A 22,334-nucleotide genomic window follows, 5' to 3' on the forward strand; every position below is an offset into this window, starting at 1 on the left:
AAGCACTGTGGAGGCAGCAAAAGATAAATGTGGAGTATAAAGAACAGGCTCAAGTGCAGTTTGATCAAGAAATTAGCAAATCAGAAAATAATACCAAAAATACCAAATACCACAAGAAAATAGCAAAAAATAAAAATCCTAGAGAGTTTTTTTATATATATATATATATATATATTATTACTAAATAGTTTAGGGAAATAACAACGTAGACTAGGATATACATTAAAATAACTTTTTAATACAAATCCAATATTTCGGCAACGTCACGTTGCCATTTTCAACAGGAACTTGTGAGATATATATAGTTGTTATTCATTTTCACTCATAGAAAATATTATAAATTATTTTAAATGACTGATACTAAGAAATAAAGAGATGACATGGTTTATTTAAAAAGATACTACTAGTTTACTAGTTTCGTTGAATGGATCAACTTCTTCAGGTATCACAATCAAAGAAATATACAAAAAATAACAGACTTAAAAATTGCATTAACAGTACTTGTCCAAAAAAAAACAGTAGTACATTTTGAAAGCAATAATGCGAGCTTGAGTTCCAAATAAAAGTTGACTACGCGCTGCCACGAGTGCGCCAGTATTGAACAGAGGCAATGTGTGCATCAGAAAGATTGAAACTTAGGGAGTTATTTATATGGGAAGAATCTAAGGCAATTTCTCTGGATTCAACAATCTTTCTTTTAAGTTCATTAAAGCGCACATGAATATTAGAAGTTTGTGTCCAGTCCACAATGTGTTGCCGGCCTTCATCTGAGTTAATGGAGAAAAGAACATGGCTAGAGAGAGAGCCGGCTCTAGTCCTGTTGTTGGAAATATCTCTACAGTGTTCTTCCAAACGCAGAAGGATGGATTTAGCAGTTTGGCAGTAGTATGGCTTTCCACAATCACATAAAATCTTGTAGACTCCTGGAAACTGAGTTGGAAGATGTTTCTCTTTAGGTTTACTAAGTATGGAGTGAAGTTTTGGGAGCGTAGTGAAGCAAGTTCTGAAGTTAAATTTCTTGAGAATTTTAGCTAGTTTTGGTGAAAGAGAGCTGATGTAAGGCAAAGAAATAAAGGATCTGGGGGAAAGAGGGATCTTCAGAAGCAGTTGAGTGATGGAGAGAAAGAAAATTTTCAATCTTATTAGGAGAGAAACCATTACTGATAAATCTTTTTAAGAAAAAGGAGTTCATTTTCAATTTCTGCTTCTTCTGTTAGTAAAGATTTGGCCCGGTGTGCTAAGGTAGAAATAATACCAAATTTTTGCGGAGGGTAGTGATGGAAAGAAGCATAAAGGTATCTGTCAGTATGAGTAGGTTTTCTAAAAATTGAGATTTTAATATTTTCAGAACATCTGGTAAGCTTCAGATCTAAAAAGGGGAGGCAGTCATCTGATTCCAGTTCAAAGGTAAAAGTGATTTCTTCATGAAACTTGTTTAGGTGGTCCAAAAATAAATTCAGGTTGTTGACACCGTCTTCCCAGATGAAGAATATATCGTCTATATAATGATACCAAAATTTTGGTTTAAGGGGAAGGAGTTAATAGGTTTTTCTTCAAAATCATTAAGTTATATATCGGTGAGAATCTGAGAGAGTGGGCCACCCACGGCTAGACCTGAGTTTTGTAAGTAGATCTTATTGTCATATTTGAAGTATCCTGACTTTATGCAATGGGAGAGTAAAGCAAAGAGTTTTTTGGATAATTTGTTCTTAAGAAGATCGAGTACTTCTTGAGTAGGAACATTTGTGAAGAGAGACACAATATCGAAACTAGCCATTAAATCTGTTTTTTAAGTTTGATGTACTTGATTTTTGATACAAAGTCAGCAGAGTTTTTAATATGAGAAGAGGAAATTCCAGAAAGATTTCTTAAAAAAGTTGCAAGGTATTTAGAAAGGTTGTAAGTAGGTGAATGTATCCCTTCAACTATTGGTCTGAGTGGGATGTTTGCCTTGTGTATTTTGGGGAGACCATATAATCAAGGGATTAAAGGATGAAGTGATCTAAGTGAAAGATGGATGTTTCTTGGTAACTCCAAGGTGGTTTTTAATAAATTATTAGTTCTATTGTGTAATTCAATTGTAGGATCACTGTTAAGTTCAGAGTAAGTATCACTGTTTAAAAGTTCCAAAATTTTATTATGGTAATCAGACTTATCTAAAATGACAGTCTCATTCCCTTTGTCAGCAAGTAGAATCACGATGTCATTACTATTTTTTAAAGACTTAATAGCGGCTCTTTCAGAGTAAGAGATGTTGTCTGGAGGTGGTCTAGCATGATCAAATGATATATTGATAACTGCTACACAGAACATGGGCATAGTCGAGATATTCAGTGAGCAATTTATCAGGTTGTTTCATCCTCATGAGTGTGAAATCATAAGAAGCTCAAGTGTAAAGGGAGTAGAGAAAATAGCTGATGAGTGAGAAGAGGTGGATGATATGCATCTACAAATGTACAAACAGCAGTATACTTAATGATACAAAGGCTTTTGGCAGATTATCACACAACAATTTGGTAACTAAACTGGAACAGATAGTATTTAGTGATATGTAGTTTCAAGTTGTATATAGGGATGTGGTATCCCAGAAGATGAAAGTCACTAGTGGTGTGCTTGCTGCAGGATTTGTTTTAGGGTCATTGCCATTTAACTTGAATATTGATGACACAGCAGTGGGTTTAATAGGAGATATGCAACTGTTTGCAGGTAATGCAAAAACTGGTAAGAATGATAAGAAGAGAAGCAGATGTTGTAGCCTTAAAGGAGGACTTAATCAGATTGTATGATTGAATTGAAGGGCTTGTTTAAGGGCCAAAGCTGTATAACTGAGAGGAGACCTTCACATAGCCTTTAAAGGAATGCAGAGAACCTAACAGGGCTTCTGAACTAATGTCCAATCCTCACCTTCTGGCAGTGTATCCTGTTAGATATCTACTTAGATACTGAACAAATGAGGATGGGCTGGCAATTTAGGATTTAGCTAAACAAATTGTATTCTTATTGGCTTAAACCCCAATATAAAATGATGGTACAATGTGACAGAATTTCATGCTGGATGGGGTGTTGTCCGGTTAAACAAGACCTCCCCCCCATTATGTTTGCCAGGGAACAAGGGCAAACAGCGAAAAGTCAGCTACTGGAACAAATCCTGAAACACACCAACTCAACATCACCAGAGTTCAAGATCAGTACTATCAATATAAGAAGCCTGAATGGCAAAGAAATGGAGATAGCTGAGGAATTGGATAAATACCACATCGACATAATAGGGGTGACTGAAACAAAAAAGGCAAAAACTGGGGAGAGATTTCTGAGCAATAAATAGAAAATGTTATATTCAGGCAATGTTAAGCAAGGAAAAGAAGGAGTAGCCATGGTTTTCCACACTAAATACGAGGCTAATCTTCTTGAATAGCAGGCAATATCAAGAAGAGTGATTGAGCAAATATCAGAATTGGGAATTGGACAATGAGACTTATTTGTGCCTATGGCCACACAGAAGGTTCTACTAAAGGAATTTTTTGAGGCTTAAGAGAAAGCAACTGACACAATAAAAAATTAAAAGTTGTTCGTTGTTGGGGATCTACATAGCAGAGTAGGAAATGATTGTCAGATATACAAAAATATTTTGGGAAAATATGGAGAAAAGAGCAAAGCTAATAATCATGGCAAATAACTGTTGGATTTCTGCTTAGGACATGGACTGATTATTATTAACAAATTTTCCAACATAAAAATGTGCAAAAATTTACATGGAGAGAAGATGCAAGGAATAAGAAAAGTTACACTGACTATGTTATTGTTGATAGTGATTTTTTCTCACTGGTGCAGGACACTAGAGTTTACAGAGGATTTGAAATTGGAAGTGATCACCATTTATTCTTGAGAAGGATAAAATTTAATTTCACATTGAAAAGAAGAACGTGTAAGAAAGTTTTAAAGTGAATAAAAGTTGAGCAGCTCTTAGATATGAACTATAGACTAAAATACACAAACATTATTCAAGAAAAATTGAGAGTCTGAGAACAGAAATGAAACCTTGGAAATTCAGTGGCAAACCCCGAAGACAACACTGATTGATTCAGTCAGAAAAGCATGTGGTGAGGTTGTCTGCAAGGATAGAAAAATCAGAACTCCATGATGGACACAGGAAGTTAGAGAGGCAGTGAAAGAAAAGAAGAAAGCATATCAAAAGTTCCTGGCAAATAAGCCAGCTTGAGCTCTTAGAGAATACAGAGACAAATGTAAGAAAGCTAAACACTGTTTAAAAACTAGCTAAACAAAAGTAATGGTAAGACTTTCGTAAGAACATAGAAAATAAAAATCAAGAAGATGGCAAGATATTCTGGAGGTTGTTGTAAAAGTTCAGAAATGGAGGAAGGTGTGTTGTAAAAGGAATTAGAGATGATAAAGGTGACATCAGAACAGGAGAAAAAGATATCCTTGAAGTATGGAGTAATTACTTTGAAAAATTGCTAAATGAAACAAGCAGTGATAGCACAGTGGTAAAAAACACTGACCTGGAATGCAGTCAGGAATACATATCCATACTTGAAGTAGAAAAAAAAGCCATCAAAAGCCTGCCATCTCCACATTTCGTGGAGAGGCAGCAGGAGTAGATGATATTCTACCAGAAATGCTCAAGTATGGAGGTATAAAAGTAAGTGGCTGCACTGCACACAACGAATTCCAGATGATTGGAGTAGTACTCTCATAGTACCCAGAATTACAGAGGTATTTCTCTACTGAGTGTTCCTGGTAAGATATATGCAAGTATACTTGAGAAACAGTTGAGAAGGTTTGTGGATGGGAAGCTTGGTGAAGAACAAGCTGCATTTAGGCCAAATAGAGGCTGTCAGGATCAGATTTTCACTTTACGACAGATAGTTGAGAAATCATTTGATAGTTGAGGAATATAACAAAGATCTGTGTTTAAGTTTTGTAGATCTGGAAAAGTATATGACAAGGTGCCAGGAGAGAGAAGCTATTGAAAATGCTACAGTTATATGGTGTCAATGGGGCATTATATCAAGCAATACTTAGTCTTCATTTGAGTTGTAAGTCAGCAGTTAGAATTGAAGGAAGTACAGTAAGGTGGTCTAATGTTAAATCAGGTGTCAGACAAGGATGTACATTATCCTCTCTATTATTCATTATCTATATGGATCACATTATGAAGGAAAGTGGTATTAAACCTGATATCAAAATCGGACCATGTTAATTTCAGCTCTTTACTTTATGCGGATGATGTTATTTCTTCTAAATAAATCTGGTATTTTTCTGCTTATTATCATTGTCTTTGACTTGTTATTGCTGATCTTCATGCCATATCTATTGCAACAGTTATTCAATTTAGTCAGGAATCTTGCTTGTACCAGATTTATTTAGAAGAAATAACATCATCCGCATAAAGTAAAGAGCTGAAATTAACATGGTCCGATTTTGATATCAGGTTTAATACCACTTTAATACCAACTGAAAATATTAACTGCACTGTGAATGGAGAACCTATAGAACAGGCAAAACTTTCAGCTACTTAGGCATGCTTTTTAGTGAAGATGGTACGGTAAATATGGAAATACACAACAGAATCAACAACGCTGATTATGGTAGGAAGTCAACTGAATACATTTATATGGAATAAGAGAGAAATTAGTTAAAACACTAAATTGGCTGTATACAAGACAGTGTTCAAACCAATTTTAACTTATGGATCTGAGAGCTGAGTCAGAAGTAAAACACTTGTCCAAAGACTAGAGACCGCAGATATGAGAGTCCTGAGAAAGATTAGAGGCTTGAAACAGATGGTATCAATGACAATATCATATCATATTAAAAACGAGAATATTAGGAAATAACTTGATATTGTTAGCATCCTGTAATGTGTTAGCAGAGCTAATCTCAGGTGGTATGGTCACTTAAACACAATCGGAAAGGAAAGATAAGCAAAACAAGTGTTCTCTGCCAGGTTGGTGGGATAAAGACCCAGAGGAAGACCAACATATAGGTGGATTGATACAGTAAAAGTGCCTTAGGAGACAGAAATACAAGCTCTGATAATGGTGACAAGTAACAGATTGATTTTGAGGAAAATTGTAGATAAGAAGTTAGTAATGATACAAATTTTTTCGTGTAGTACTATCATATCCTGTACACCCCTTGAGCGTACATGTCAGGAATTTGATGATGATGAACATAAGTGAGCAAGTGAATGGTACTATCAATTCAATGTTGCAAAGTGTAAGGTTCTGAAATTTGGTATGTAAAGTATGCACTTGGTAGAGAAATTCTGAAAGAGGTAGAGGAGATGAGAGACCTAGGCGTGGTAGTAGCGGACAATGTACTGAAGTTCAGGGGTGAAACTGCATAAGTTGTGAAGTCATCATATCAGATTATGGCAAAGATGTGGAGGATCTTGACATGCCGAAATAAAGAGATTATAATTCCTTTGTATAAGTTCTTGATCAGGCATCTTATGAATCACTGCACACATATTTGGTCACTTGGTTTTCATGGTGATGATGATACATTAAAAAGGGGTCTAAAGAAGATTGATTAAGGTGGTAACTGGTCTTTGGAGTGTAGGTATGCAATAGGAGGATGAGAGAAGTAATTTACAATGAATAGATTTACATCAACTTTAATAATTAACTCGTATACTTTTTTTATTTATTAAAACCTGAATGTTTCTCTGACATGTTTCTTGTCTATCTGGCTGATAGTGTCGTCAGAAGGATATTTAACATAAACAAAACACAGCAAATCACTCAGATGTTTCCCAACAGCAATTATTTTTGTAAATTGAAAAATACTTGATTGTTAGTTAAATCACTTTATCATTATGCACCCTAGTCTATACGTTGTTGTGTGATGGCTGCCATGAAGGTGGTATGGTCACGAAGTGATGCTCTATAAGGATATGTGCTGCATATCCTTACAGCGAGTGCTGTTTTCTTCTAGTTTCAACATTACTTACATGTTCTTTTTTGTTAATGGATTTTTTTTTTTAAAACTTCTCCCAGTTTGACCTATACACCTTTCTGCAAGAACAAGGATTCTTGTATATCCCCCCCCCCCCAACAAAGATGTCTGAAGAATAGTTTCCTACATTTCCATAGAGATAACATTATAGAAAACTTTGTAAGATGTTAACTGGTTTGAAAGCCATCTGTTGTTGGTTGAAATCTGTTGTTGGTTGAGCTATTTTTCTTGGTGTGTTGCCAACATATGGTAAGGAGACCATGTTTTGTAGTGTAAGTTTTTTTCAGTAACTTTTTTGAGTAGTCATTTTGGAGGACTTGACTAAATAGGATTTGAAGTTCTTTTCTTTTAATTTAATCATTTTTAAGTACATTAAAAACTGTATTTTTTAAGGTTTTGATGATACTTAATTTTTGGTGAGGGTGATGGAAAAGCTTGCATGTAGATATTGGTCCATGTGGGTATGGACAGATATCTACATGCAAGCTCTTTCCATCACCCTTGCCAAATTTCAGCAGAGTCATCATGCCTCCTCTTCATCCAGCTCAGCTGTCACACTCTATTATAAAAATTTTGTCGATCACTAAGTTAAGTATCAAAAAGTTTGTCGACCTTTCACAAAGGTGTGCTGTCCCTTGGAGAGTATCATATTCTTATCCATCCATTCCTGAATTCTCTTTTCACCAACTTTTCCAGTACTTTTATCACAACTCCTGAGATACTGATTGGTCTATAATTTGCTGCTACAGAGTTAGATCTTCATTTATGAAAGGAATTATTTTGCCCTTTTTCCACTCCCTCAGGACTTGGCCAGAGCTGAGACTTAAATTTAACAGCCTAGTCAAAGGCATCACCAATTACCCTGCACATTCGTGAGACAATATACCTTCCAAATCCCACAGCTGTCGTTGCATTCAGATTCTGCAATATCCTAAGTACCTCCAATTCATCCAACTCTGTTCTCACATCAGTCCCTGTCACCTCTGTTATAATATCTTCACTTGGATGATATATGCTTACAAAATGTTCACTCAGTAGCTCAACAATTTCATCTGCCTCTGTTATCCCTCTACCATCTGCACTCATTCAAGTTACCCTTCCATAGTCATTCTTTCCACATAAAAAAATATTTTTGGGATTTCCTTTCATCTACCTGGCTAATTTCTTCTCTCATAATCTGATTTTGCCTTCCTTACCACACTGGTCACTTTCCTCATTATATACCCTCCACATTCATTCTCTTCATTTTTTGCAGGTCTTGCTTAATGATATTCATTTAACTCTTACCTGATTTACCTTACCTTATTACAATATCACACTGTATACCTTGGGTATACAGTGTGATATTGCTTCCTCCAGATATCCCCTTGACTATCCCCCCATGGAGTGATGCTCTGTGAACATCTTTTCCTTGAAGATCTTTATGCCATGGTACTGGTTTAAGCTGCCTTCTAAGTGTATTATAATCAGTTGCCTTGTAGTTCTACATATATCCTTTCTTAACTGGAATTTCCTTCCTGCTATATGATCTTTTTCTCCATCTAATCTATGTCTCTGAAGTTGAAGTGCTCCATAATAATTGCTCGACTTGCACTCGTACCAATCTGCTCATGTCTGTCTTCCATATCATCCCTGGCAACCCCAACCTATAAGCAGCAACCAATTTTATATTTTATCCTATTGCCACAAATCTCACACCACATTAACTCAAAAGAACTGCTAACTGCCTCCTACTCTTGTTGGTGGCAATTCATCTACTATCACCCTGTTCTGTCTATTCTATCTTCTCTGAAATTACTAAATCCATCATATCCCTGTTGTTAGCCAAGTTTCTCACTAATGCCTATAACTATAATAATACACTAACCGATGCCAAAACTCTTTCTCCTTATTCCTGATGCTTCTAACATTAGCATGCAAAACCTGTAGCATCCCCTTAGGCCCAATCACCATTGCATCCTGAATTGACCTCCATTTGATACTGTATATAGTTTAGTGTATCTACTTACTTCTCTCTGACACCATATAAATGTATTCAATATTAACTCCAAACCTTATCACATTTACTGATTTTGTTGTCTATTTTCATATTTAATTTACTATCTTCACTAAAAAGTATGCCAACTGATGAAATATTTTACTTGTTCTATTAGTTTTCCATTCAGAATGCAGCTGATGTTTTCTGTGGTAATTTTGTTGATGATTTATATGCTAAATTTATTACAGCAGTTATTTAAGTTAAGAAATCCTGTAGACTTGCAATGAATTTATTTTAAGTGTATAACATCATTTGCATAAAATAAAGAGCAGATATTAACATCTCTAATTTTGACATCAGGTTTAATACCACTTTAACAGTGTGCACCTCTGTCTTAATGCCTGATTTTACATTAAACTATCTTTTTGTACCTCATTTGATCCAAATGCTAACTTACTTAAATACACTATGTACTGCTCAATATACTGTCTCATTTACACAGTGTAATTGTAGAGTTTTGAACAGCTTTTCTCTTGCATCTTGTCATGTATTTACCAAATCTACAAAACTTAAATATAGATCCTTGTGATATTTCTATGATTTGTTATTCATCTTAAACTGAAAACCACTAATGAAAAAGAAGTATTACAGTTATGTATGAGTTGATCTTAGGATAACATTCTTCCAAATTTTTGGCAAATTCATGCAACCATACTTGTTAAGGTTACTTAACATTAGGAGACTGATTCATAGCCATTGCCGACTTTAAAACTAATCTTTCTGACCTATAACGATTTCTGTATAGGACACTGATTTTCTTCCATCTAATATATCTGAAGAGGTATTCACAGCATGGTCTGCCAGCCCAGACTTGACATAATAACAGTAGTGAATGCATTTCTTATGTTCTTCAAGGAAGATGTTAACTGGATCTTCCATAACAGCCTAGGTCATTATCTATAGTAGCCTAAGTCACAGTCACAGGGAACTTCATTCATTCCTGGATGTATCTCTGGTAATGAGAATAGTGATGTTTTGTTCTTGTGTTCTAATAGACAGGTGTTAAATGTTATTCATAACATATTTTTAATAGTATTACAACACCAAACCAATTAAATTCTAAAAAAGAAGTTTATTAAGTGGCTTATATTTATTCATGTGTGTTTGAGGAGGGGAAAAGTAGGAGTGCCATGTAGTATTTTGTCAATTTAGTATGAACTGTAGTCATTGGACAAGAAAGTATGGCAAAGATAGTTGAGTTCTGTAGAAAAGGCTGCATCATTGGAACAAATAGCCTTAGCTCTGAGTGTAAGTGCTTTCTGAATACCATACTGTTGGAATGGATGATGATATGATTGTTTATGCAGATATCTTCCTGTATGTATATGTGTGTGTGTGTGTAGTCTTTCTATAAATGGAAAAAGATAGTCAATCAACTGAAAGGTGAGTGACTGATGTGTCAAGAAAAGGCAAACAGTTGTTAGATTCTTTTTTTTACTATGAAGTGAATTTGGGGGTGTTGACTGTTTAGGTAAGCTTAAAAGAATACAAAGGGTCTTGCCCATGGGGCCAAATGGCAAACACATCATTAATAAAGCATAACCACACCAAGGGTATGTAAGTAGCCGTGGTAGGTATTTTGTTCTCAAAATATTCCAAGTGCAAGTTAGCTAAAGGGGAAACCCATTGCAGTATCATTAATCTGTTTGTAGATGTTTCCTTGCCAAACAAAGTAATCTGCACACATAGTAAATTTGAGTAATTCAGAGATATTGGGGTTGGAGTTAGACTTTATTAAATCATGAATGTCTGTTAGTGGTACATTAGTACATAAGGAAGTGACATTAAAACTAACCATTATGTTTGAATTTTTAAGGATGTGATTTTTAACCAGTGATTTAAAATTGACAGAATTTTTTTTTATAAAAGTAGAGCAGTTACCAGTAAGGACAGAAAGCAACTTAGCTAACCGCTGAGTAAGTTTATAAGTAGGACATCTATGTTAATAATACAAGTAAATTTGTGGATTTTAGATACCATCTAAATATCGGGTGGTTTAACATGTACAAGTTTTACTTTGTTGATGATTTCTTTGGGCCAAAAAGTCCTCTTTTTCAATACTTATGAATTTTTTATCTTTTGAGACATAGTGGGGTCTCGATCTATGATTTTGTAAGTAGAACTGTCACCTAGGTGATCTGTCATTTTTTTGTTATAATGTTCTTGATTCATGATCCCCTTATCAGCTTTAGTAATTACAATATGTATATTTCTATATAACTTTTTTTTTTTTTTTTAAAGCAGCTATTCTATAGTATATTACTTTTAGGTGGTTTAGATTTGTTTAGGATTTGTTTTGGCTACTGAAGGTGGAAGACTGCAAATGCTCCCCCATTCCATGTTCATCATAATTTCTAGTTTTGAATGTTTGTAGCTTCTTCTGTAAGTATCTGTGATGATAAATTTATAACTACACGATCTCGAGGAAGTTGTGGTCAGAGTGTAGTGTGCTTACTTTGTTGGAGAATTACATATTTCTTCAGCTGCATGATTTTAATATTTGTGAATTCATTTATTGCCAACACTTTGGAGGTGTGATATATGATGGTCCACAGTTCAATTGAATAGTTTTTCATGTGGAGCCTATTTAACTTACTAAGCTTTGTGTAAGTAGCAGCAATTTGTTCACATAGGAGTGCTAAACTCGCCCGTGTGTGTAAATATGATATATGTCTTAGACGAAAGAAACTTTTCTCTGAATTTGAGAAGAACATGAACTGTATTGCTATCACAGCATTGTTTAAAGAAGGCCAGCCTGTTCAGTTGTCTGGTCAATTTCAGTTAGATGTAGAAATCTTTAGAGGTTAGAAAGATTATTTTTTAGAGTCAGCAATGGCTACGAAGCATTCTCCTAAAGTATGGCTGCATTAATTTGCCAAAAATTTGGGACACTGTTTACCTAAGATCAACTACTACACAACTGTAAGACTTCCTTTTTAAAACATTAGAGGATGCCAAATTAGGACTTTAAAGTTACGAATAACACCCAGTATCTAAGCTTATTAATTAGCATTTGATAATCTGACATCCCTTTCTGTTTTTACAGAAAGTCGGGTGGAAAGAAGACTGCTATCCATCATTAAAGAGGTTTATGTCAATACAACTACTCGTCGCCAAATTAATAGGTTCCTATCAGACCAAGTCAAAATTCAAAAAGGAGTTGAGCAAGGTTGCTTGCTTAGGCCCTTGATCTTTGCATTGATTCTGGAAATTTTCTGGCAGGAAGCTGGCAATTTGTATGCTGTATGAGAGATAACAGTTCTCTCTGCTATGAAGGAAAATAAAATATTAGCATATGCAGACAATGTAGTAGTAGACACATGAGGGATAATGATTCATCTTAATCTTACAGATATATAAGACAAAATTAAAAGAGTTTGGAAGATGGGATCTTGGAGGCATTCGCTTTAGACTGACCGCTGAGAGAGAACCTCAGGCCATATTTAGAATTCCTTTTTCCACCTGTTCAATATTACCAGTTTAAGAAATTATACACAAAAAAAATATTGAAACCTTAGTAGACTTGAAAACTTGGCAACTCTTCTTTTCTGATGACAAATTACTTAAACCATAATCATCAACTGTACATAATAAATATTACAGACAGTACAGAAGTTGAAGCAAAATAATTATACAATACACCTGTACATATTTTTGGTACAACTGATACCAGGAAGTTAAAAGGGAATTTCTTCAACTATTAAAGAAGCATGGAGACTCAGAGCTTCCAGTATTAAAACTCCACTATTTAAGAAATACAGCCTCAAAAATCCATCAAATATTGTAGAGCAATCAAATATGTATAGACCTTCTCAGTAGTACCTGGGTTATCATTTCCTGCTATTTGGAACAGATGATTACAATAGCTGAACAGTCAAGAGTTTCCTGAATACTACAATGTGCATCCACATGCATTCTTTGCTTAACTGTAAGACTGCTAAAGAATTCTAGCACTGAATCTTTCCATTAATAACAGCACAACTTTGCATAAGGAAATCATTAACTTTTTCTGCCACAAATTTCCACAGTTGGGTACTAACAATGGAGGGATAATGATTCATCTCTGTTTAATAACCTACAGAAGTTCCACAGTTACCCTAACCACAGGGATCTTGCACAGAGAATTGCATATGTCGTCTTCAAGCAAAAGCCATCAAATGGAGGTACTTTAACATCAGAGATACAATTTGTGACATCAACTACAGATATGAAACAGAGAACAAGCTTTCTGTATGATATACTAGGAAGAAAAGGAAAGTAAGCAAACACTGAATTAAATGCAGTAATTAACAATGGAGGAGTAAATTATTTGAGAATTTTATTTTCCATAAAATTTTCATATAAAGTATCAAGGGCATTAAGGTATTTAAGTATCAAGGTTTAATTTGAATTTCATACTGAAATTCAAATTAAACAAGGATACATGAAGAAATGAAGATTCAACAATGAGAAAAGCTACAAGAAAATGATGGGGAGTACAGTCTACAGTACTTAGAGATCCTAATGACTTTCTCTAAACAAATTATATATATATATATATATGACTGACTATAGCAGGATGTAAAAGTGACATAAAAGCAAGAATAGAGATGGGAAGAGATGCCTTTAATAGAAAATGGAATTTATTCAGAAGTAAAATGGATAGAAACCTGAAGAAAAGACTAATAAAATGTTGTGTGGAGTGTTGCTCCCTATGCAACTGAAACATTGAAGAAAAAAGAAATTAAGATTTTGGAAAGCTTTGCGATGCGGATTTGGAGAAGGATGGAGAAAATCAAATGGAAGATTAAAATAACTAACAAAGAGGTCTTAAAAAGAGTCGAAGAACAAAGAAGTCTGTTAAGGAGGATAAAAAGAAGAGAAGGAAACTGGATCGGACATATTCTGAGAGGGAATGGAATCATCAGAGATGTCATCGAAGGAAAACTAGACGGAAAATGCTAGATGACATGCTGAATGGAGATAGGTACAGAACCTTGAAAGAGAAGGCTCAGAACAGAAGAGAAGAAGATAGCAGGATGTATGGAGAAGAACAATTTCCCACGGTCTACTATTTCCATTCAGACTGGGATTATGAACTAAGACTAAGGTCTTGCAGCTTTTGTTCTATGAGAAAATGGTTTTTGGGTAGGACTTCTTGAATCTTTCCAAAGGATCTGATGTTCGATGGAGATGGCAGATCCACAAGTTCAGACTTCAACATAACGAGACTAACAGCCACAGACCTGCAAGCTGCTGAAGCAAGAAAACACATAATTGCAGGGAACATGATAAACAAGAATGTAGGCTATAGGTGGAAATTTACCCTTAGCAGAGCCTAAAAAGGAAAAAAAAATTGTTCACTGAGGGAAAAATCACACTGATTACAACAAATTTAAGTAGTTTTGCAAACCTCTAAGAAATTCGAACAAGCAGCAGAGGAACTTTATAACTATCAGTTACCTTATTAATATAAGACTCAGTGAAGCTGTTTGATTAAAAGGTGGTCTTAATAAAATTTATTTCTTGTGTCAACAATACCTCATTAGAGCACAGCCTGACGGATGACAGTCTGAATGGTTCTAGATTTTTTTGGCAAAGACAGTGATGTGAGCAAGCATGAATATAAAATAAAGTGTAGTTTTTTTTCCAAAAAAACAGAAAACTGAAGACTATCTGGCTAACAAAGGATCATGAGGACTAAATAAGGAAATATGATAGCTGTTTTCTACTTAGAGCAAACTGTGTATAAGGATGAATAGCATTAATCTTTATAATGAATTCCTGAACATTTTGAACGCAGAAAACAATTATTGTATTTCCTTTTTAGACCTCATTATTTTTGTCAGTCAGTTTTCTGTTTTTTGAAAGAAAACAACAACAACCTAAACTGGACTTCATGTTCAGTCACATCACAATCCCTGTCAGATATGTGGCATTATTAAGAGTCTCGTCCATAAGGTCATTCTCTATTGAGGTAGTTTTGATGCAAGAAATAAATTTTATTAAGCACCTTCATCTCTAATGATTTCACTGAGTCCTATGTTAACAAAGTTATTAATGGTTAAAGAGTTCTTCTGTTGCCCGATCCCCAAGAAGCTGTCGATCATGTTGTCATTCTTTACATAAAGAATGTTTCTGAGAGAATCACTGTTAGATCTGTTGGATGCAATGAGAATTTCTGCCTATCAATAAACTTTCTTTCTTCCTTCCTAAGTTTTCATTCTAGTCAATCACAGTGTTTATCAAATTCTCAGGAATTGTAGGTTATCTTACTTACAAATAGCCACAGATTGGGCAAACTGGTAGGTCTGTGGCTATTTGTCTCATCACGTTGAACATCTCAACTACATTAAATTCAATGAGCCTGAACATGCCATCTTGACTAAACATCAGATCCTTTGGAAGAAGACACAAAACCTGTTTTCTCACAGAACATTTGTACAAAGAAAGCTACTACGTTGTCCCAATTTGAAAAAAATTAAGGGATTGAAGTTATATCCTTTATGGGAAATTGTTCTTTTTCAAACATCTCTCCATAGTAAACAGTTTGCATATATTAGCTTGTTTAAAATGTCATTTATATGAAACTCATACTCTCATTGTTGAATGTCCATTTCGTTATTTGTGCCTGCTTAATTTGAATTTCATACTGAAGATTTGTATATCAAACACACTAACACTCTAATGGAGTTGACTGCGCCATTAAGAGTAAAAACAAAAGGGATACTCTCAGACAATATACTATTCATGTAATCATACTTAAGAACTGGCAGAAGAAATAAGTATGGATAAGTACTTTTAGTTCAGTTGCATAACATGATAATGAAAATAAAAAAATAACCAACCTCATGAGTGCTTCTTAATTGCAATAAATCTCCCTGATACATATCTGACTTTTCTTGCATTGCTTGCATTCTCTGTTTATTTTCTTCTGACCTTGATTCTAGTTCCTTTATTCTTTCACACTGTTGTGATGCCTCACTTCTAAATACCTTTTCCAGTTCTTTATGATGCTCAATTTGGGAAGTATATTCAGTAACATGCTTTTTAATTACTTCCAGTTCAGAACTTAAATGCTGAATCTTAAAAAAAAAAAAAGGAAAAGAAATATTTGTCATAAGGCATGTAAGCTATACAGACAGATGCAAAATAAAGAATATGTTTAAGAGTAGCAGGAGTAAAATATCCAAAAAATATAAATTAAAAATATACTGAAGGTAATAAACTAATTTTAGGATTTTTTTTTTTTCATGTGATTAACAGATTCCTTACTGTATATGGTGGATTATAAAAAAACACAAGTATCTGATGCTTTTTAAAAAACAACCACTCCTAAAATGAAATATTGTCATCAGATATCTGCAGAGTCAAGACACATCAAGGTCACTTATCCGTTTATATAAATGGAGTAAATCTTAACTTTATTTATTTATTACTTTTTTTTTTTTGCTACAAATACTCATAGTGGCATTACATATAAGAATGACACAATTTAAAACACAGTAAGATATTTTTATATTATAACTTATTTTACCTGCATGCCTATTGAGGATACACATCAGAAAATTGATGATAACTTCATTTCAGTATAATTCAATGTGAAATACACTGAAACAAAGTTCGTGAAAAATGTGCAAATAAACTTTAGTAGCATTACCAATAATCCACTGAGAAATTATATGTTCAAAGCAAATTACAAAGTCTCTTCATTGTTAGGTTTCTGACTTCAGAATAAAAACAAGGATGCAACAGTAAATATTCAGTAAAATTTACTTTGCTTTCATAATTGATGAACTTTAGCTTTATATTACATACCTACAAACATTGATTATTACAGTGAAACTGATTTTATAATCCATGATTCATGCCTGCATGTGATTTGCAAATGCACCCAGTTACTTTACTAAACATTTGTTTCTACATGTTCTACTATAAAGACAAACACTGACTAATCAAAATTAACCCAAAGAGTTTAGTAATGGCTAAATTTTATTATGTGCTAAGCAGTGCTCAATCACATACTGTATTTTTAATGCTTCTTGTATAAAGACATCTGTAGATTTTTCATAATTTTAAACAAAAACAAGTATGCCACAGTAAAAATGAATATTTACTAATCACAAATACTTTATTTTAATGTTAGCTGACGAACAATGACAGAAATTTAAATATAAAAGAACAGAAAAATGCATGTGGTTGCATAGTAGTTAGAATAGTATAATATCAGGATATGTATGTATGTGTGCGTATGTGTGTACATCAATATTAAAAAAAAAATGTTTACCACAATTGAGAATAAAATTTTGCAATCCTTTGGAATAGAAAGGTAAAGATAAGGCTTTAGAACTTTCTTGAATAAGCATTTGAATTTAAATGTACAGTTGTGCAAAAGTTTGGCATTATTCCACTGGATTCTGTGGTTAGTGTTATCAATATTATATTGAGCCAAACCAGATTTATGAGGATTGATAAGATAGATATGGTTCTGGATAAGTGAAATGCATTTTTTGATTGATCTTTCTATTTGACCAAAATAAGACAAGCTACAAGAACACAGTACTTGGTAATCATCAGGTAGTTGCAGTAAAACTTTGCCTTTGGAAGAAGGCAAGAGTTGTGAATTTGGTTGATGGTCACGAAAATGGCAAAGAATAAGACTTTTTTCAGAATCTTTGCCAAATTCCTATTCCTTATATCAAAGAATCTTCACAGTATTCCTATTCCTTATTATTATTATTATTCAGGCCTCCATGTAGTCAAAAGACTCATCAAAAGAGGTTCTTCCTAGGAAACACAAAGTCTATCATACCACTTCTTGAACTCATTGACCATTCTCGCTCTCACCACTCTATCAGGCAATGCATTCCACAGTTCAACCACCCTCCATGCAAAAAAAAAAACTCCTTACCCTCTTGCTCACAGCTTCCTTTCATAACTTCCAGGGATGGCCGCTTGTCATCATTCCTTCCAGCTGTTCAACCAAGCAAAAGAACTTCCCAGTGTCAACCCTATAACCACCTCTCAACAGTTTAAAGTCTCAATCATATCCCATCTCCTTCTATCTACCAAACTCTGCAGTTCACACATTAACTCAGCCAACCCTCATAACTAACATTGTACAGTCCTGAAACCATCTTTGTTATCCACCTCTGTACTTATTCCACAGTTAATTCATCCCCTTCAAATCCTGGGAACCAAATTTGAGAACAATAGTCTAAGTGTGGTCTGATCAGGGTCTTATACAATGGAATGATAACTCTTTTATCTCTGCAGGTCAGCATTCTTCTCAGTATTGCAGCAATCCTCTGTGTTACCTTCACAATATGTCCCCTGAATTTCAGGTTTCTATCAATCATCAACCTAAGATCTCTTAACTCCCCTACTTCCTCCAATAGAGTATGAAGTGTCCCAAACCTCAAGACCTTACATTTTGCTGCATTAAACCCCCCCCCCCATTCATTTGCCCATCTGTCTAGTTTATTCAAATCTTCTTGCAAGACTACCACATCTGCACTATTACTAATAACCTTTCCCAGCTTCACATCATCTGCAAACAACTGAATATCCCGTTACAATCCACTGACAATGTTATTGATATAAAGGTTAAACAATATAGGTCCCAGTACTGAGCCCTGTGGGACCCCACTTCTAACTTTCTGCCTCCTTGAAACTGCCCCACCATACACAGCTCTCTGATACCTATCGGATGGCCAAGCATGAATCCAGTTGACCAACCTGATAACCAAACCCATGTGCTACAAGTTAAATATCAGCTTATCGTGTGGCACCCCGTCAAATGCTTCACTAAATCCAAGAAAATGGCAGTATATGCCTTTCCCTCATCAACTGCTCTTGTAACTTTATTATAAATGCTAGCATATTACTAAACAAGAGGAGCCCCTTAACAAATCCATGTTGACTCTCACAGATAACAATACCCTCATCTGCCCAATGCTGTATACGGTCCCTCACTAATTTCTCCATGATCTTAACAACTACTGATGACACACAAACTGGCCTATAATTAGACATTTCTAGTCTGCTACTACCATTATGCAATGACACTATCTTATCTTCCTTCCATTCCCTGGGCACCTTTCCTGTAGCCAGACTTTCATTGAAAAGCCAGGTCCAAGGAGCTGGCACATTCTCTCAAAACTAGTCGTGAAATACCATCCAGTCCCACAGCTTTACTGACACCCAGAGTCCTAAGTATTTGGAACCGACTCTCCTCCTGCATCTCTAAACCTCGAACCTGCCATATCCCTCTAGTATTAAAATTTACTCCTCCAGGATGAAATACTCAAATAAAGTGTTCATTGAACAATTCCACTATGTCCTCTGCATCAGTCACTCTATTCCCATTTTTATCCCACAATGTCATTCTTCCACAATCATTTCTCCTTCTGCTGGCCACATAGCTAAAAAATTCCCTAAGATTTTCTTTGGATCTTAGGACCAATCTCTTCTCATATTCCAGGTTTGCCTTCCTTACCATACTAGTCACTCTCCTGGCCTGTGTCTTGTATTCTTCATGCATCTGCTCTTCACCTGTCTCCTTATATCTCTTCCACAGCCTCTCTTTCACATGTAGTTCCTGTTTAATATTGTTTGTCATCCACTTTACACCAAACACTATGTCCTCTTTTTCACTTGTGGAATACAGTTTACTATTGCTGCTAACAAATATTCCTTCACAATTTCCCAGACACTAATGATATCCCAGGCTTCCAATTCCTCCCTCCATGAAACTTCCCCAACTTGATATCTAAGACTATTATAATCACCTGCCTTATAATTCCACATACATTCCCGTCTCTTTGATACTCCTGCATGTCTTCCAAGTAAAAATCACATGGTCACTCTCTCCAACTGGTGAGAGAGATGTCATCTCAGTTATTATCAACTCATCTGATGCTATGACCAAATCCAAAACTCTTGAACCTCTTATTCCCTCTATTGCATGTTGCCTAAGACATTTGTCCCTCAAGAATTCTAGAAATTCCATTCCCTTATTGCTATGCATCTTCCTCTCCCCAATTTATACTGCTGTAATTAAAATCTCCCATAACAATCATTCTTCTTGCACTTGCCAGGCTCAACTGTCTACACATCTACTGTTCCCTACCCTCTGTGTTGCTTGGCTTGCAGCTACACCCCACTAAATATCCTGTCTTGCCCACCTCTACCTCACACCATATGTTTTCAAAATCATTAGTGTCACTGCCTTCTAAACCCACCACTCTTAGAGGACATAAGTCGTCACTTATCGTAAACAGTACCCCACCGCCAAGTTTTCCCTTCTTATATTGCCGAAAAATGCTGTATTCTGCTACTTCTATTCCTGTTATTATATCCTCTTCTGTCAACCACGTCTCAATGATCCCAATAATCTTTGGCCAGGCTGATGCTATCAGCGGCACCAATTCCTCTTCTTTATTCTGAATACTCGTGGCATTATTATAAAGCATAAAAATGCCACTGTTTCTATACCTAGCATTATCCCCTCTAAACTCCACTGGGCTCAGCATTACCTGATGTCATCCCCTTCTCCCAAGCACCCATTTCCACAAGAGGCCACCCCTGCTACCATCCACCCTGGGTATTCTAGTTTCCCTGCATTGACATAACGAGTCATTCAGAAAACAGCAATCTAAATCCAGATAACTACGTCCTTCCTCATTCAAAGTGTCTCTCGCATACAATTCCTTTCTGTCCTCAAACACCCTCCAAGCATCCACATATTCCAATCCTCTCTTCTGACATATTCTAGCTATTACGTTATTCAATATTACTGCTCTTCTGCTCAGTTTGTCACTATCATTCCTTATATTAAAGGCATTCAGAAATGCCTTTAATATAAGGAATAGGAGTTCTGCAAGCTTTCTGCTTCTCTTGGAGGATGTTGAGGGAAACTGTCAATGCTTTTATATTTATGTAATTCTTGGGTCATAACTATTTAACAGGCCATTTGCTTGATAATTCCCAATTTCTGTTGAAGAAATACTTTTGGAGAAGCAAATTTTATGTTCTTTAGATATCAAGGATTTTATAATTCTATATTTCTGAGATGGTCAGTGTGCAAATGAAAGCAGAATACAGCAAACTGTAAAAGTTAGTTTATGGTAGACAGAAACTGAAAGCAAACTATCATTTTTCATGTTTGAGGTATATATCTAAAAAAGATATTCCTCCTGGCAATTCTTACTTTAAAGTAAATTTGATATGAGGATGCAAATTATTAATTTTAAGTAGAAAGAATAGGAGCTCAGATTCTGTGCAACTTCAGATAGTTTAAATACCATCTACATGGTACAGCCAAAGAGAAGATTCAAGACTGGGAGTTTTTTTTAAGTTGGGCACATAATAGAAGTCTGTTAGTCATCCTCTCTTGTACGGAAAGAAATTTGAGAAAGGAGGAACTTGTTTGCGTTAGATTTGAAGGCCTGCACATTGTATCCTTTGAGAACGCATAGGAGGGGAGGCTGTTCCAGAGTATAGCATTAGCAGGAATGAAAGAGGAAGAAAAACCTGTTCTATGAGTTTGGAATTGGACTGTGAAGGGATGTTTGGCCTGCAACTGCATATACTTCAATGCATTTGGTAGAGAGAGGAGAAATTACTGATGCTAGTTCTGAGGGCCATTACCATGGAAATATTTATAGAAGATTCATGCAGCAAATACTGAATGCCTATGGGAAAGTGGCTGGAGCAAATTGGTAAAACATGAGTCCTTAATCAGTCTGATTGCTCTCTTCTGTACTGCACCAAGTATTTTTAGGGGGCTCATGGAGGCAGTGCCCTGAATATGTGAGCAGTACTTGATGGATGGGGAGGGGATTTGTATTGAGTTAACAGCTGTTCAGAGATAAAGTAATGCCTTGAATGAAAGAGGAATCCTAATTTTTTGGATGCTGAGGAGGCAGTTATTGCAATGTATTTATGCCAAGAAAGAGTTATGATGTCATGATAATCCCAAGAGAGAAATCTCATCTTGCCTAGAGATTTGGGTGAAATCTCTAGGCAAGAGTTTTTGTGAAAGGCAAGACAGGAAGAATATGGTATTTTGTGGAAAATAAGGCAGAAATGTGTTTCACAGCAAATGAAATTGACTAGGTTATTCCGAGCCTTCAAAGAATGATTTGGAGATCAGAATTTAGGATTTCATAGGTCGTTTCTCTGTAACTAGTGGCTGTTTACGTGGTACTGCATTTGCAGCACTCCTCCAAACCATTCTTTGATGAGGCTCAGAATAACCTTGTCAATTTCATTTGCTGCAAAACAGAGTTCTGTCTTATCGGTAGAAGATTAGTGGTATTGGATTGTGGCCAAC

General features: G+C 35.3%; 1 protein-coding gene across 1 annotated transcript in view; it reads right to left on the bottom strand.

The window, feature by feature from the left end:
* Window positions 1–22,334, bottom strand: part of LOC150109219 (uncharacterized) — a 672,102-nt gene that overhangs the window by 241,948 nt on the left and 407,820 nt on the right. Inside the window, exon 26 of the mRNA XM_090401856.1 lies at window positions 15,847–16,083. Within this exon, the coding sequence (XP_090257982.1) occupies window positions 15,847–16,083 (237 nt within the window). The remainder of the gene's footprint in view (window positions 1–15,846; window positions 16,084–22,334) is intronic.

The sequence above is a fragment of the Typopeltis vanoorti genome, chromosome 2, assembly GCF_054136105.1.
Source record: "Typopeltis vanoorti isolate ZY-2024b chromosome 2, IOZ_Tvanoo_1.0, whole genome shotgun sequence".
NCBI lineage: Eukaryota > Metazoa > Arthropoda > Arachnida > Uropygi > Thelyphonidae > Typopeltis > Typopeltis vanoorti.